This window comes from Copadichromis virginalis, linkage group LG1, assembly GCF_057382275.1.
Source record: "Copadichromis virginalis isolate Kocher_CV1m ecotype Utaka linkage group LG1, C_Virginalis_male_GT1.1, whole genome shotgun sequence".
Lineage (NCBI taxonomy): Eukaryota > Metazoa > Chordata > Actinopteri > Cichliformes > Cichlidae > Copadichromis > Copadichromis virginalis.
Genome location: NC_140618.1, coordinates 30974078 through 30989684, shown reverse-complemented (window position 1 = coordinate 30989684; position 15607 = coordinate 30974078). Strand labels below are relative to the sequence as shown.

The following is a 15607-nucleotide window of genomic DNA, read 5'->3' as shown; positions in this document are numbered from 1 at the left end:
TCAACAGACTCAACTGTTGACAGCTTGCAAGTGTTTCCCAGAGGAGCATAACATATATTCCAGTTAAATGTATGTATGCTCCTCAAGCATGCAGTGCAAGCGAGTCAGCTGTAAAACTCAGAAAGAGGCAAAAATCTGACATTTGATCCCACTGAGACAGACTGTGGTCTCTTTAGAGACACTGCACTCATGTGGCTGTGTGCCATGGTGCAGTTTCTGCAGGCTAAGAGGTTTTTCAGACTTTTAGACTTCTTTCTCCCAGGATGGGAAAATCAATTTACGTGCAAATTCAAACACTTGCCATACACATGCTGGGGACTTTCTGTGTTTTGTGATGGGATATAAATATTACGTGACCTATTGGGTTGACTCTCATCTGAAATAAGACTTGGTAAAAATGACAAAAGGAAACCTGTTCCGATGATGTGACTTTCAAGGTTGAAAAGGAATTTTGCTGGAACGCTGCGTTACAGTCAACCTTGTCCCTGGGCGGTAAACAATAAATACAAAACCATTTTAACTGTATTATCAGCTTAAATCTACAGCACCCACCAAGCACGAGCCATTAAACAGTTCCCAAGACAGATTGTCTCATAAAAAGATTTATTTTTTTCCAGCCCAAATTTACAAAGGCAAGTTACAGAGTATTGTATAAAAAAGAACCATGGTAATGTACACTTTACACAAACTCCTGAAGGGAGGGAGAAATGAGGAGAGGGGACAGAGATCTGAATTTCTCAAACAGAAAGAAAATGAAGACATTGTAAACATCCTTGCAAGCACCAGAAGTGGTACTTTTGGGAAAAGGGGTGTGTGGGAATGGGGTTCGGGTTGGCGGCGGTTTGCGTGACAGTGGGCGGGGTCGGGAAAGGACAAACGAGCGAGTGTCTCTGCATTTTCACAGGAGAATGTTCAACTAGGCACCAATTGAGACAACTGCTGGCCAATAAATATACTCTTCACCATGAAACAAATACAGTCCTGCAAAATACAAGAGCCAAGCACTTTCCAATATGTTGATAGCAAAACATTACTTTTCTGGCTTTTTCATACACTTTAGTATATATGATTTTCACTGGGCTTTGCTTACTACTGAGATAACATTACTACTCTCAGAGAGAGAACAAATGCACTTGTCACAACCATTGTTTGATAAAACTATATGTACTGTATGCAGCCTGCTGGTACTAAAAACCCACTGACTTTTAATGACAACATCACAGCTGCCTAGATTACCCTTACAGATTTAAGTACACGTCAAACACCACCACATTCAGCTTACTCATGTCAGCCATTCTTCTTGAAAATGCGTAAAAAGTCAAAATATATACCGTCCTCGCAAGCCTCCATTAGACGGGGCACTGGCAACTTATTTACTTGGAATGTCCAAGAACCTCAGAATGAAGTGATGCAGTTTGGTAACTGAATAGTGTCTCAACAAGCAGCTAACATCCGACGTCAGAGGGTGTTAGACACAACGTTAACTGGTGGTTTAGGGATTTGACCATGTAGAGTATTTACTGAGAGAAACAGAAACGACAACAATAGGAACATTAAAAGTATAGACCCCCCCCCCCAAAAAAAATAGGAAGAAAAAAATCAATAAAATTAGATTTAATGACAACATGGTCAATATTCCACTCAGATTATAATCCTTTAGAGGAACATTAAGACTGCTCATAAGCCACAGCCCACATTGAACCTTTAACAATGCCCTATCCTGAATGAACCAGCACATCAAATCCAGCCTAGAGTGGATAATGTGCCCCTCCCCCAACACAGAGAAACCGAATCCCTCTCAAATCTATGCAAGTAGCATGTGTATAGAATTTCACTTACAACCCCTGAGGTATAAGAGAACTGTACTATAAAGCCAAGAGGGAACTCTGGTACAAGAGGACACGTCTGCAAATTAAAAAGAAGAAGGGGACCACGTGTTAAGAGGTTGAAAGGAAAGCAGAGAGCTCATTGGGCAGCTTTGAGCCTCCCGACTCCCGTTTCGCTTTAGTTTACGATGTTCGTGTTGCTCCACATTTTGACTGGCTCACACTTCTGGTTTTGTTTTGTGGAACATCTGATTGGTTCATGCTTGTAAGAGTAACAGCTGGATTTTTAATAGTTTTCTTCTGTTTAATGTGCTAATAAACTGACCTTCCAGCATAGGCAACAACGTAACAATTAAAACTACTGTCAGAGGCATCAGACTCATTTGCTCACTTTTAGACTAATCCAAAGCTAGCTGCTAGTTAAAAAAACAAAACAAAAAACCGTGTGTGTGTGTGTGTGTGTGTGTGTATATATATATACACACAAGCTAAAAAAGAATCTGAGGTGGATGTGTGTTAAGGTGAAGCCACATGAGCAAGCGAAGCACCAAGAGAAATTTTAAGCCTTTTCACACTGGATATTAACCTAAAAATGACATTTGATTTTGTTCCAGTTTGTTGTCACTGCAACGTACAACCACAGAGTTTGAAGACTTCACCTGTGAAACTCTGCCTGATCTCCCCATCAAGGTCATGTTGTTGTACAGCACTGCAGGGCTTTTAGCATGGCTGCTTTTTATTCATTTCTTTATTTCCTGCTCAGACTTGTGCCCGTGCGGTCTTCACCGATGTGTTAAAATAGTCACCCTTTGACTTGATTTTTATTTTGGGGGAAGTAGAAAAAGCTGCAGGGAGCCAAATCTTCTCAACAAGGGATTGCGCTGGGTGCCAGAGCAGGTTATGCTATTTCCACCTCAGCATGCTACAGTAGAACTCCTTACTGAGACAGGAATTCATGGTGTCCTAATGTTAAATGTTGTAAAATCAGAAGCATTGCAGAAAGCAGCCCAGAAGTGCACCAGGGAATGACCCTGAAGGGGAGAGCGGCCAAATTTGAAGAAGTCCCGGAAATAACTCGTGAACTGTTGTTTTTGGAGCTGGAAGACAGCAATTCAGAAGTCTATAATGAATCAACCTGCGCATTGCTCGGTTAGGATGAGTGGAGATGTGAACCAAGTTTAAGGTCAAGCAAAGCCTGTGGGGGCAAATAAAGAAGCACACAAGACGTTCAGGAACTCCACAGCAACAGTGACCATCTGAGCGCATAATGGTAAACGCAGCAGTGAAAGCTATTTAACAGTTTTTTAAGCAGTTGCGTGCTGGGATAAATATAAACATTTATGCACATAAAAGTAGGATAAAAGTCTATATTACAGCAGAAAAATACATGGGTGAACTTTCACATTGTTTACAGGAAACAATCAAAACTTGACAAGCTTGAAGAAGCACAATCTTACAGTAAAACAAAAAAAACCAAAAACACCAGAACACACACCAGCAACCCGATGAGCGTGACGACGGAGCGTCCCGTGAACGGATTGCTCGCTAATGTGGCTTCACTGTTTGAGTGAGTGGCAAAAACGGAGGCGACCCCTTTGCGGTGTGAGGAAAAGATGACGGACCGATACCAGCATCAGACACATTCGAAGATGAACGCAATGATATGGAGCAGAAGTGAAGGAAACATGAATAGTGTTTATTCTCCGTTGAGGTGTACGCGGTCCCTTCGCAGAACATGACGACATCATCCCTGAAACACGACGTGAGGGTTCGAGGAGGATGGGGAAACGATGATGGAAAGTTGAAAACAAAAAAACAAAAACTTCAGTCTCAGGCTCTCAAGTCTCTGATGAAAGCAGCTTCTGCCATATTCCCTCTCCCCACGAAATATAGCCAACAATTTGTCAAGTTAAGGATATACTGTTGTTTCATGGCATACGAGAAGCCAAAGACAGAGTTGAAAACAATTTCAACGTTAAATCATTTTTCTTTTTTTCTTTTCTTTTTAAACAGTCTTTAATTTAGTTTGACCCCTCTTTCCCATCAGCCACCCAACTTCCTAAAATCCCCTGCCAATTTCTTTCTGCATGTGACAAAAAAAAGAAAACAAGAACAAAACAAGAAACAATGCAGTCCAAGGAGAAAAATACAACAACAACAAAAAACAACAACAAAAAGCTGTTCTGGCAGTCCAATAGTCTCTTTTTGCATTGCATTTGTTGACAGTGCAAAGACTAGATAATCAGCGGGTTGGTGTTTCCTCTGCGTGACAGGGCAGAGTGATGGCTTTGAACCTGGGTTATATTATCAGTTCTGGTACAGACCAAGGTTTGGAGAATTTGGGGTCTTTAACGAGAGGAGGGGGAGGGAGAAAAAAAACAACAACAACAGCAACAACAGTCTGCCTTTCCTTGGGACAGAAGAACTAAAAAATATAGATAGAAACACCATTCAACTGATGTCTAAAAGGTAACACCCGGGAGATCTTGTTCTCATGTGATCCAGTCATATGAATCTTTGCAGGGTTGAGGTGTGACGGTCAGGTTTTCCTGTGAAGGATACAAAGAAAAGAATTATTTATTTACACATATTTCAATTTAAAAAAAAGTGTGTGGAGAAAATACTTTACACGCATCTGTAACTCAGTTCTACTTGAGGTTTTGCTGATCACAAAGGCTGTAATTTGTGGTGCTGTTTAACTCTGGTGCATTATGCATTAGGTATCTTATTTATATAAGTGAGGTGGACAAAATAGTAGAAACACTTATGAGTTAATGTGATACAATTTAATAATAATAATGGATTGGATTTATATAGCGCTTTTCTAGGCACCCAAAGCGCTTTACAATACCACTATTCATTCACTCTCACATTCATACACTGGTGGAGGCAAGCTACGGTTGTAGCCACAGCTGCCCTGGGGCAGACTGACAGAAGCGAGGCTGCCATATCGCGCCATCGGCCCCTCTGGCCAACACCAGTAGGCAAGTAGGGTAAAGTGTCTTGCCCAAGGACACAACGACCAGGACAGAGGGCCCAGGGATTGAACCGGCGACCTTCCGGTTACAGATGCGATTCCCAACCCCCTGAGCCACGGTCGCCCATTTAACAGTGACTCCATCCTAAAGAAGCTTGATACAAACATTTAACATCAAAACTTTTTGTTAAAACTGTACTTAATGTTAATACAGGCAACACATTTGCAATGGAAGAACAGAGGCATTTGTCAAATTCACTGTAATTTGACTGAGCTGCCACTAGATGTCAGTGCAGTCTGCAGTGGACTTGTGTCTTGGGCTCATTCAACATCTCTATTATCAACACCATGATCCAGTTGTCCTCAGAGGACCTACTTAGGAATGGATGAGCTGAGAGGCTAAAAGTGCTGCATATTTGACTAGATTGCAACAGAGAAGTGAGGGCTTTGTTTTTTTTGTTTTGTTTTTTTTACAGGTTGCTGCATCTTTCTGGAAGCCATGACATATAAAGCCATGACAAAGAAACATACAGTTTTACTTTTAAATGACATTCTACATCTCTGCACGTACTCCTAACTTGCTGCCTGAGCTTTTTTAAGATGAGCTGCTGTGTGACGCACATTATCTGCCACCTGCATTTGTTTGAAAATGCTGCTCTCGGTAGGCTTGTGTTTTGCCTCCCTGTCGGTTGCTGGTGGTGGGTACAAGGAAGGGGTTGCTGCTTGATGGCTGACAAGCAGTTAAAGTATATTTCCTTCTTATGCTCGTTTTTAGAAGACCCGATGGTCACATGTTTAATTTACTCTAACAGTCTGCTGCATCTGAAAGAAGTGAACATTGTATCTACAGTGAAATGGGATGACTGATTTACCTGTGGCGTAGGAGAGGTCATATTGCAGGGGATATCCCAGGTGGTGGTGAGAGGGCATGATCCGCTGGGAGGGTGAGGATCGCGGTCGGTCCACATCTCGCTCCCTCTCCCGATCCCTGTCTCCCAAAGCTCCCCTGTCCTGCTCTCTTTCCCTGTCGTGGGGTGGCTTGTCACCTACTGTGGGGGATTTGCTCTTGTACTGGCTGGTATGCAGATGTAGGTTGTCCAGGGCTTTCGAGTCTGTTGCCGTTTTGGTGACAGTAGGGCTAGCACGAGATTTGTCACTGCCTTCCTCGGTTCCGGCAATTTTACTCCCATATGGGGAAAAGGGATAACCTCCAGGTAGATAAGAACCTGAGAGTGACAAAGAAGATTAGTGATCCACATATTCAGGTTTATATGGAATACAAAATTAAGATAAATACTGTTAAGATTACAAAGTAATAGTTACACATTGGTAACTAACCACTTAGTTGCACAGCTCACATATCTCTTCACTAGGGATGGGAATCGAGAACCGGTTTTCATAGAAAACTAGTTCTCAGTAGACCAATTCCTTGGAATTGTTAGTCTGGCTATTCCCTATCGATCCCAGTTATTGGTTCTTGCACTTGCCAAAGCAGAATCAGTGCGGTGATTGCTTTTTGTGCTGGTTTTCCTCTGTGCTTTGTGCGGTCAGCTTTGTTTTTTTACTAAGAGAAAGGTCTTAGAGGTCCATGTTCTCATTGGTGTGTGGGGTTGTAGCCTCAGGTTTATTTTGTTAAATGGTGATTATAAAACGGTGGGTTTCAACTATTTTACAGAGTGACATTAAAGTAATGTAACGAATAGTATAACAAATTACTTTTTCTCTGGGAGTAATTAAGTAATGTAGTGCATTACTTTTAAGAAATAAAATGTAATAATGACTTTGAGTCACGACTCCAACACTGATCACAGCAATGAGAGTAAAAGCTTCAACAAAAACGCACAAACATTTGACCCACAGCATGCAATACATTTGCATGAATGTAATTTTGGTGGCGACTCTAAAAACAGAGCGAATGAGAACCCAAAAGACAATCAATAATAGAATCAGAATCGCTAAATTCTTATCAATTCTCATCCGTATTCTTCACTGACATCCAGGTTGGTATAAAAACACTACTCTTATTTACTCTACATAAAGACTAATATTTGGGCTATTTACATCAGATCCTCCAGGAATGTGTGGATTAACACAAATTCAACCATGCTACTAGTATTTATAAGTGCAAGCAATCCTGCAAAATCAAGTGAATGCAATTTTCCCCCACTCTACACCATTTTCAACACATGTAATTTTATTGATAGCCTCTTAGGGAGTAGAATCATTCTTTGACTTAAATCATGTAATTGCCTTGAAAATTACTCCATTGCCATGCTTCATTTCTAACAAACTGTACCAAAGGACTGCAATTATTTCATGAACCTATTAAATATTACCACAATTACCAGTGAAACAACACAAAAAGTGCTGTTTTTATGATGGAAAAGAAGAAGAATAAACTAATCAGAAACCCTCACAGATTCAGCCAACAATCTTTATATAAACTGCATTATCACAAAGTAAACGAGCAAAAATTCTCATTTTTTTCATGCTACATTTCATAATTGCTTGTATTTGGAAGAAATCCAAGGTCATACCTGGGTAATTCTGCATCATGACCGAAGGCATTCCCCTGTATCCAGGGTGGTTGGGGTCATAGCCTTGTCCGTAGGGGTAACCATGCATGTAGGGCATGTAGCCTTGGTGCTGTGCTAGTGGTGATGAGAACTGCATGTGGGGATTAGAACGAGAGTCTTTGCTCATAGCACGATGATCTTCAGAAGTGATTCTGGGATCACTGCTCTCTTTGCTGTCCTCCTTGGGCCCACTTTGACTGTCCTTGGGCCTGGGCCTTTCATCCTTCAATTTACGATCATGTTCCCGGTCTTTCCATCGAGCATGTTGTTGCTGGTGCTCATCTTCTGCTTGAGACTTCTGGCTCTCAGGGTACTGCTAGGGGCAGAAAAGAAGCTCCAAGTCATCTAAAATCACTATCACCATACTAGAGTGGTGCATACCTCACAAAGCATTATCAAAACAGTTTTACAAACATATTGTAGCACTGTTGAACTGGACTGCTACTTACCTGTCTGAACCACATGGCCTGCTCCAGCCCTGCCTGACCTCTGGATTCAAGTGCTTGCTTGGGATCTTCCTTTCCATGGTGACCTCCTTCAGTCAGCTTCATCTTTAGTCCCTCGGGTTGTTGGGACTTTGAGTCCTCCCCCTTTATGGTTCCCATGGATTTGGAGGTCGGCTCAGAGGGGGAATCCCTGGATTTGCTTGGTTGCTGCTGCGCCTTTCCAAGGTCTGACTGACTTGGGGTTTTGGAAAGGCTTGGCGGCATCAGGCTTTTTTGTTTCCACTCATCCTTCATGGAAGATTCTCGCTCTTTCATGGCCACATCTGACTTCTTCTCAGCAGCACGATGCTGCTCAGCCATCTGTCGCTGGCGTTCCTCATACGGTTGCCGGTAGGCTGGGTTGGTGCTCATCAGGTAGGCTTGATCAGGATGGTATGCGTACGGAGGGACGTAAGCATACTGGTTGTAGTACAGAGGCTGCATGTACATGTTAGATCGCTGTTGGATGACTGAGGGTTGCTGCTGCTGTTGTGCAGGAGCAGTGCTGTCAGGTTTGCGATCTTCATGAACCTCAACCTTGACTTTTTCCTCAACTTGATCCTGCTCATCATCCCTTTTAATCTTTACCTGACCTTCGGCAGCTGTTGTACCTGGATTGGGCCCACCAGGACTGGGGTTGACATAATTGGGTGAGTAATAAGTGTCATACCCAGGATAGTAAGGAGAATCTTTGTTGGGTGTCTGATTTGGAAACAGTGCCTTTTTGACACTTTCCCTGATGGCTTGGTCCTCTGTCCTGACTTTAACAGCTTCTAGTTTCCCTTCACCATCTTCACCAGCATCTGAAATGTCTGAATATGCTGGGCTGTTGGTTTTGACTGAAGAGTTGTCAGCACCATTCTGGTTCACTACGTGAAGTGGCGTGAGAGTCTGTGGAATCCCACTACCATCTATTCGACTGGCAACACCAATGGATGGGCTTGGGGCGTTGTCAGAAAAGCTGTAAATCTTGTCAGCTTCAGCCTTTATACTGGCCAAGCGACTTTGATGAGTTTCTGACGAGCCGTTAAGAAGCCCTTCCCCCTTACTCCCCTGATCGCAAGGCTCTGAGTACGGAAGCTTTCCTTCCTCCAGTTTTCCTCCCTTTCCTGGAGGCTTGGGGCTATCAGCTTCCTTTCCACCATCTTTTTTCTTTTTGTCTTTCTTCTTCTTGTCTTTGGAGCTACTGGAGGCAGGATCTCCAATGGCAGGGGGTTTAGGCTGTGTGCCTTTCATTTGGGGACTCTTAGGGATTCCTTGCATCATTTGGGTAAGCCCCGGGGAAGAATTTGGGTTTCCAGGAGGAAAAGAGTAAATCTGCTGGGTTGCTGTTGGGCCAGGGCCAATTGGCCGTGGTGACTTCAAGTTTTTCTTATCTGTTTTTGCACTTGTGTTAGCCTTTTTAGACTTCTCCGATCCTCTCTTATCATCTATACCATCGTTACTAGCCTCATCTGTGAGGCAAGGCCCATCCTCACACCCATCCATCGGTGTACCGCCTGTTTCAGCATCCGTTTCAGCAATTTTCTTTTTACTCTGTTTTGAACCAAACTTGCCAGGAGATGGAGAAGGACTTTGAGCATCAAAGTTCCTGCCTTTTGGAGTGGCTGAACGTGCTGGAGACAGGCATCCTTTCTGAGAGATAGATGCTCCATTACAGTTTCCTGGTTCAGGATGGAGAGTTGAGTCCTCCCCATATTCGCTGTCACCATCTAAGTCCAACTTAATGTCATCATCATTGTGAGCGCGGGCTTGGTGGTACTTGAGACCGTTAATGTGCTTGTACTTTTTGTTGCAGTTAGGGTGTGGGCAGTCAATAAGAACAGGGGAAGGGCAGCTACGATCGAGGGGAGGTGGAAGTGGCTCAGTCTTAATAGAAGGGATAGGAAGGCCTGTAGGTCCCACCCCTCCACTGTTGGAATTTGTCCGCATGCGTTTGTTGCCTTTTGTGTCTTCTGAACTGGAATTGGGTTCCATGTCTGAGGTTGGCTTGGTCTTTCGTTTTCCGGCTGAAGAGGGACTGGCCTTGATGTCCTCGGTGTTGCTGTTTGGTGGGGTACGGCGCTCTGATGGTGTCTGACTGCCCCTCCGACCCTTGCTGTTAGAGGCTGCGCGTGTCTTATTATTGGTGGTGCCCTTGCTGTCTGATGAGTTGCTGTTTTCGTTGAGAGGAGTGTTGCTATTCGGTCTCATTCGTTTACCCCGACCGCGACCATTCCTCATCTCCAGATCACTTGTAGGGGATTCACAAAACCTGCAACAGTGTTAAAAGATCGCATTTAGATTTGTATTGTCAAGTGCCAATTATCAACATTATGGTACATAATATAGAGGAAATTTGACTAATGATTTTTGAAAATTAACATTGTGGAAACCTAATAATACTACTTCAATCAATACCTCATTCAACTTTCATTTTATTATTTCACACCATTAAATTACTCTAAATATAATTGGCTTTATGACAAGAACAGCCTGTCAAGAAAAATGACAAATCTCATCAGCGGTGCAGTCAGTTGTTTTCGCTTAATGGAAATCACCCGTGTGTAATTAAGATGTCACAAATGATTTTATGATAAATACACTTGTATCTGGAAGGCAAACCGCTGTTGCCCTCATTACTAGGAAAAAAGGGTCAGTTTCTGGCAACTGTAATGCTCTCTAAGGACCTTTAAAGCAATGGTTTTAAAGCTTTCTTTTTTGTTCTTTTTTAATCTCTCCACAAACAAGCTGTAGGGTTGTGCTTGGCCAGACCAATATTAAAACTATTATGAGGATGACTTGTTTATATTTTCACTTGCAATGTCATATACAAGGTTATCTAGTCCCATCGGTAATAACTTTATTGGCACGGACAATAATGGCGGAGAGTTAAAGTTACAATAAACAATGTCACTCATACTAAAATAGATACACTATTGTCCCCCTCTTTTTCCTCTTGTAACATAATAAACTTGATATTTGGTGCTGAACAAGTGAGTAAGCACTTTAAACAAAGCAACATGACATTCCTAATGAAAGACATGTAAGCAACATTGGAAAAGACAGCCATGAACATTCGAGCTGCTTTGGTAATCAAAACACGCAGTCATTCAAATACTTAAAATAGCAGTTTGGCCTTATCTCTCCATAACAGTAATGCAATTATCTTCAGCACGGCAGTGAAGGTTAGCAGTCTGTGACAAAGTCAGACACAGGGCTGGTATGACTCACAGCTTCCCCTGCAAGTCTCTCCAAAAAAATTTCAACCTCAGCAGGGGATGTGAATATATCGGTAGACTGACTGGTACTGGAATTTAGACACATTACAAGCCCAAGTTTACATTCAGTCTGTTAAAGGCTTTCTGATTTATTCATGGCTTGTCCCTAATGTGGTTGTGCTGCAAATGCAAGATTATCTCAGTCCAAATGCAGCACAGCAAACAACATGTACTGAGCATTATTGTAATATACTGTGATACATTAGTATTATACAGCCTCTTCTTGTTTTCCATTAGCACTGGTTTATCCTTGATTTCATTAGATTTTTTTCTGTTGCACTTAACCATGCATTTCAAATATAGATTTATATTTACATTTAGATACAGTGCGGGTGTTTCAAATGAAAGCGAGTGTGCCTGGTACAATCCACACACTGTGTATTTTGCATAACAAAGGCAAATACCCAGAAATTACAACAACACCTCATGCTACCACCCACATAACAGTGATCTAAGAAATTGCAGCCGTTGTGATAAAGAACGTTATAGCGTTGAGGAAAAGCTGTCAGTTCACTGAGTGGATTCTGCAATCTGGCTAATTAGAGTATCTTTGTATCTTCTACTACTGCCTCCTGGGACATCAGCTGTTTGCTAATGAATCCTGTTTCTCCAGGCTCAACGTAAGGACTAACATGTACTTGTAGGTCCAATGGCAAGTTGATGCATTAGGTTTTATATCCTCAAGCCTGACTCTGCTACAGCACATTTATATCAAACAGAATATGAAAGGGTTAAGAGGCCGAGCACCAAATGTTGGAGAGTAAAAGTAATAGTATGCAAACCCTGCTTTCTCTAATAATAATAATAATAAAGAATTGCACAGAGCCATGCATCTTACCTCGGGGGAGCCCAGTCATGCCGTGTACAGTCCAACAGGGTGCCCACATATGTCTTGTTTCTCCAAGTAACATTGACCACTAGCATGCCTGTAAAACAAAGGATCAAAGATTTACATATTTATCTTACACCACCTATTAGAATATATTAAAGGAAGTGGATAAAATACAGCTCATATACCAAACAGAATATTTTACTGCGAAGTCCCTACATAACAGCAAAATGTAAGGAAAATGATGCTACAGCCATAATGCACTGTGTTAATCTTCGCTAAAGGGTGTCATATGGAAGACAGTTTTACAATTCAAAGGATCCTTTTTTTAATCTTCTTCACACAGTAAAGCCGTGGGGGCAAGACTGACTGATATCTTCTAAATGACTTGGAACAGACTCAGCTGCAGTCGGTATTGTAAAACCTGTAAAAATAGACACTTGCAGCAGGTCTCGCTGAGAACGATCGCATAGATTTTACCGGGAAATACTCACACAACACCCATTCGATTTAAATAAGCCATCTCAAAGTACAAGAGAGTTCCCTGAGGGACAATTACTTAGATGCAAATATTTTCGGCAAAACTTCTATCTCGCTTTGTAGCCCAAAAATTTACAACCTTGGAGAGAATGTAGAGGCAGTACCACAGCTTATGAAAAACAAGCAACAAGCTCCTGGGCTCAACAGATTTCAGTGAGGATGGCTCTTTCTGACAATGTGCAAAGAAAGCTACTTGACTTCAGTGGCATTCCAGCAATCTGTCACACTTAGAAGCTTCTGCGTTGCCTATTTGGCTCATGTGAATACTGTAGCATTCGGTGTGAGCTACACGATCCCACTTGTGCTAAGTGTGACACCTGAGCTCACGTTTTACAGTCTAAAATGAGAGATTCTAACATTAGAGATAAAATTAAGATTCGTTTAAGATTGCATTAACTAAAATCCTTGTACGTGGATGTTTAACTGCGGGAGTACGTTTCATATTAATTCAAGCCACATTCCACACGGCGGCTCCTGTTGAAGGTCGTTTTAAATGGACGCTGCGACGGCAGGCAAACGAAGGATAATCCGAAGATTTGACCCGTAAATTCAGAAGTGAATCATCAACCAAACGGCTACAGTGGTTCAGGAGCAACGACTGTGCACAAACACATTCTGAATTTATTGCCCACACCATCCCCCCTCTCTCTCTGCTGGTGACCTCAGCTTGCCACTTCAGCACTGCAGAGAAACTGGAGGCTGCAGTGAGCTAACTTATCTAATGGCACAGGAATGCTGGCTGGCAGCTTCCATCCCTCCGAACATTTTATTAGCTTAGGAAACCTCTCTTGCTCACCCCATTTTCCCTCTCTCCTTCACCCTCACCCTCATTTCCTCTTTTCAATGGTATAACCATCCCTGGCTTACAATCTTTTCCCCTCCCACACACACACACAGTTCAAGTCACAGTTCAGACCTCATTTTTCTCTTGCTGCCTCTGGCATAAAGCAGCGAGTGTATAAGGCATTTATATATGTTTACAGGAACCTGCTGACACTTGGCTACAAGTCTCTTCCTTCAATCTATGGCTCAAAAGCATGAATGTTGGGTCCAGGCAAGATCCAACTGCAAATGTCATTTGTGTGTGTGTCTGTGTGTTGCGTAAAGAGAGGTTCTCCAGTTCAGATTTCTGTCACATTAAAAGAACCCAGACCCTTTCTGAAACGCCTTCAACAGCACCCTCTCCCCACCCCCCTAAGCTCTCCAAACACTCCAGCACAAAATGGCTCTGGCAGCTGGTCGTGGCAGGATGTAAATCAAGGCAGGGCAAATGAATGAGTGGCCTTTCATGATCTGCAGGATATAGCCTTCCCGGCGTTCTCTAGAGAAGGGTTTAGAAATTACACTACGAGTTGTTAAATGATTTAAAATTAGCATTTGGTCTTTATGTTTGACTGTGTCTTCAGTCGCTGGAACAATGCATGAGCTTAAGAGGGAATTAAGTGTTAGTAATGCCAGCAGCACTGATTGAGACACTTAAAAGGGAAAAAAAGCATTTTCAGATACACATTTCTTTGCCATTTGCTTGAGTCAATAAGAATTTTGACACGACCGCCTGGAAGAGAAAGCGACACATATATTAAGCTTTACACAGATTTACTCGAGCTCAATCAAAGTGAATGAGTGGTATCTCTTAAACCATTTTTGAGCCACTACAAAGGTTTTCCATCACAACTCAGGTCTGAGCTCAGTTATCAAGGTCTTTGACAATCTTGTTCTGAAGAAATTCCACGCCGCATTTTATCTTGTGATAAGCATCGCTGTCTTGTTGGAAAATAAATCTTAAGCCACAATCTATTTGACACTGGCTGTTTTGCATGAGATTTTCTTCAGGAATTTCCCCATCTTTCCCTCAGCTACAGCTATCATGTGACAGCCAGTGAAAAGCAGATCACAGCGTAGGGTTTCAAATGTTTAACCTCGTGTAGGCAAAGTGGAGGACGGGTGATGAGAATAGATGGCGTGATCAATTTGCATTTGCAGTCTAAATAGCTTGCCGATTTGATTGGAAAGAAATATTATGAGCGGTCAGAGCAAAGGGTCAATTGATACCTTAATTATACTATAAAATGCAAAACATTCTGGAAATCTATTGGGGATGCAACAGGAAGTGTCAGAGGGTCATAAAGAATGTGTTTATCATTGTATGCTTCCTTCAGTGATGACAAACAGCATCATTAACAATATCACAGCAACACGTGAACTATACTTCTACATCAGATCTACCAGAACCCCATTTTAACCCTACGTCACGACCTTGTATTTAACCTGACGTGCACCAGATAAAAGGAGTTTCTGGTTACTAAGAAGGTTAGGATGCAGATTTCCCACAGAAGTCTACATCAAGCCTAAGGTACTTGATAGTTTTAATTGTATGACCCTGGTAAGCCGATATTTTGTATGCGCCTTTACTCTTCAACACAGCCTGAACTCTCTTAGGCAAGCTTTCTTGGTATTTCTTAATACCAGCTCTACTTTGGATATTGGCTGCCTTTTGTTCAGTTCTTTGTCAAGATGATCCAACACTACTTCAGTAATGTTGAGGTGTTCCTCTGTGTGTGGCTGTAGACACTCACCTCTCTTCTGACCTCCTCTGTACATAGTAACACTGATTTGAAATAAAAATGTCCAAATTTACATTCATCACTCCATTAGACCTGTTGACACAGATTTTCAGTAGAGTTCTTGTGTAATTTGGCATAACCTGGCCGTTTCTCCCTATTTCCCTTCCTAAAGAATGGCTTCTTGACAGCCACCCTTTCATTGGGATTAGAGCTGGGCGATAGAACGATAACGATATGTATCGCGATATAACTTTTACTCGATAGAGAAATTAAGCTATCGCGATAGACCTCGCCGCTCTTGTCCTCTTAAAAAAAAAAAAAAAAAAGTCAGCCAATCCAAATTCAGTAGCGCAGAGCCGAACCAATCACAGCCGCAGCGTCACGTCGCGTGACTTGTTACGTACAGCACAAGTGCCAAGCCGCACGTGTGTTTGTTTGGGAAGCAGCCAGCGGGTAATGGAGCCAGCACTTAATGGAGGAAATGAGTGTGCCGACTAGAAAAATCAACCGAGCGTGACCGAAGAGAAAACAGATGACGGTTCCAATGCCG

General features: G+C 42.3%; 1 protein-coding gene across 5 annotated transcripts in view; it reads right to left on the bottom strand.

Annotated features, from left to right (window-relative positions):
• Positions 1-584: 584 nt before the first annotated feature.
• The window catches only part of znf609b (zinc finger protein 609b), an 84179-nt gene continuing 69156 nt past the window's right edge, over positions 585-15607 (bottom strand). For 4 of the 5 annotated variants that reach the window (XM_085459055.1, XM_085459047.1, XM_085459074.1 and 1 more), the window contains 5 exons: positions 11963-12050; positions 7829-10118; positions 7341-7695; positions 5676-6029; positions 585-4375 (listed from right to left, as the gene is read on the bottom strand). In XM_085459055.1, the coding sequence (XP_085315181.1) occupies positions 4332-4375; positions 5676-6029; positions 7341-7695; positions 7829-10118; positions 11963-12050 (3131 nt within the window). In that variant the 3' untranslated portion in view covers positions 585-4331. The remainder of the gene's footprint in view (positions 4376-5675; positions 6030-7340; positions 7696-7828; positions 10119-11962; positions 12051-15607) is intronic. The other variant, XM_085459064.1, reaches the window with a different exon arrangement.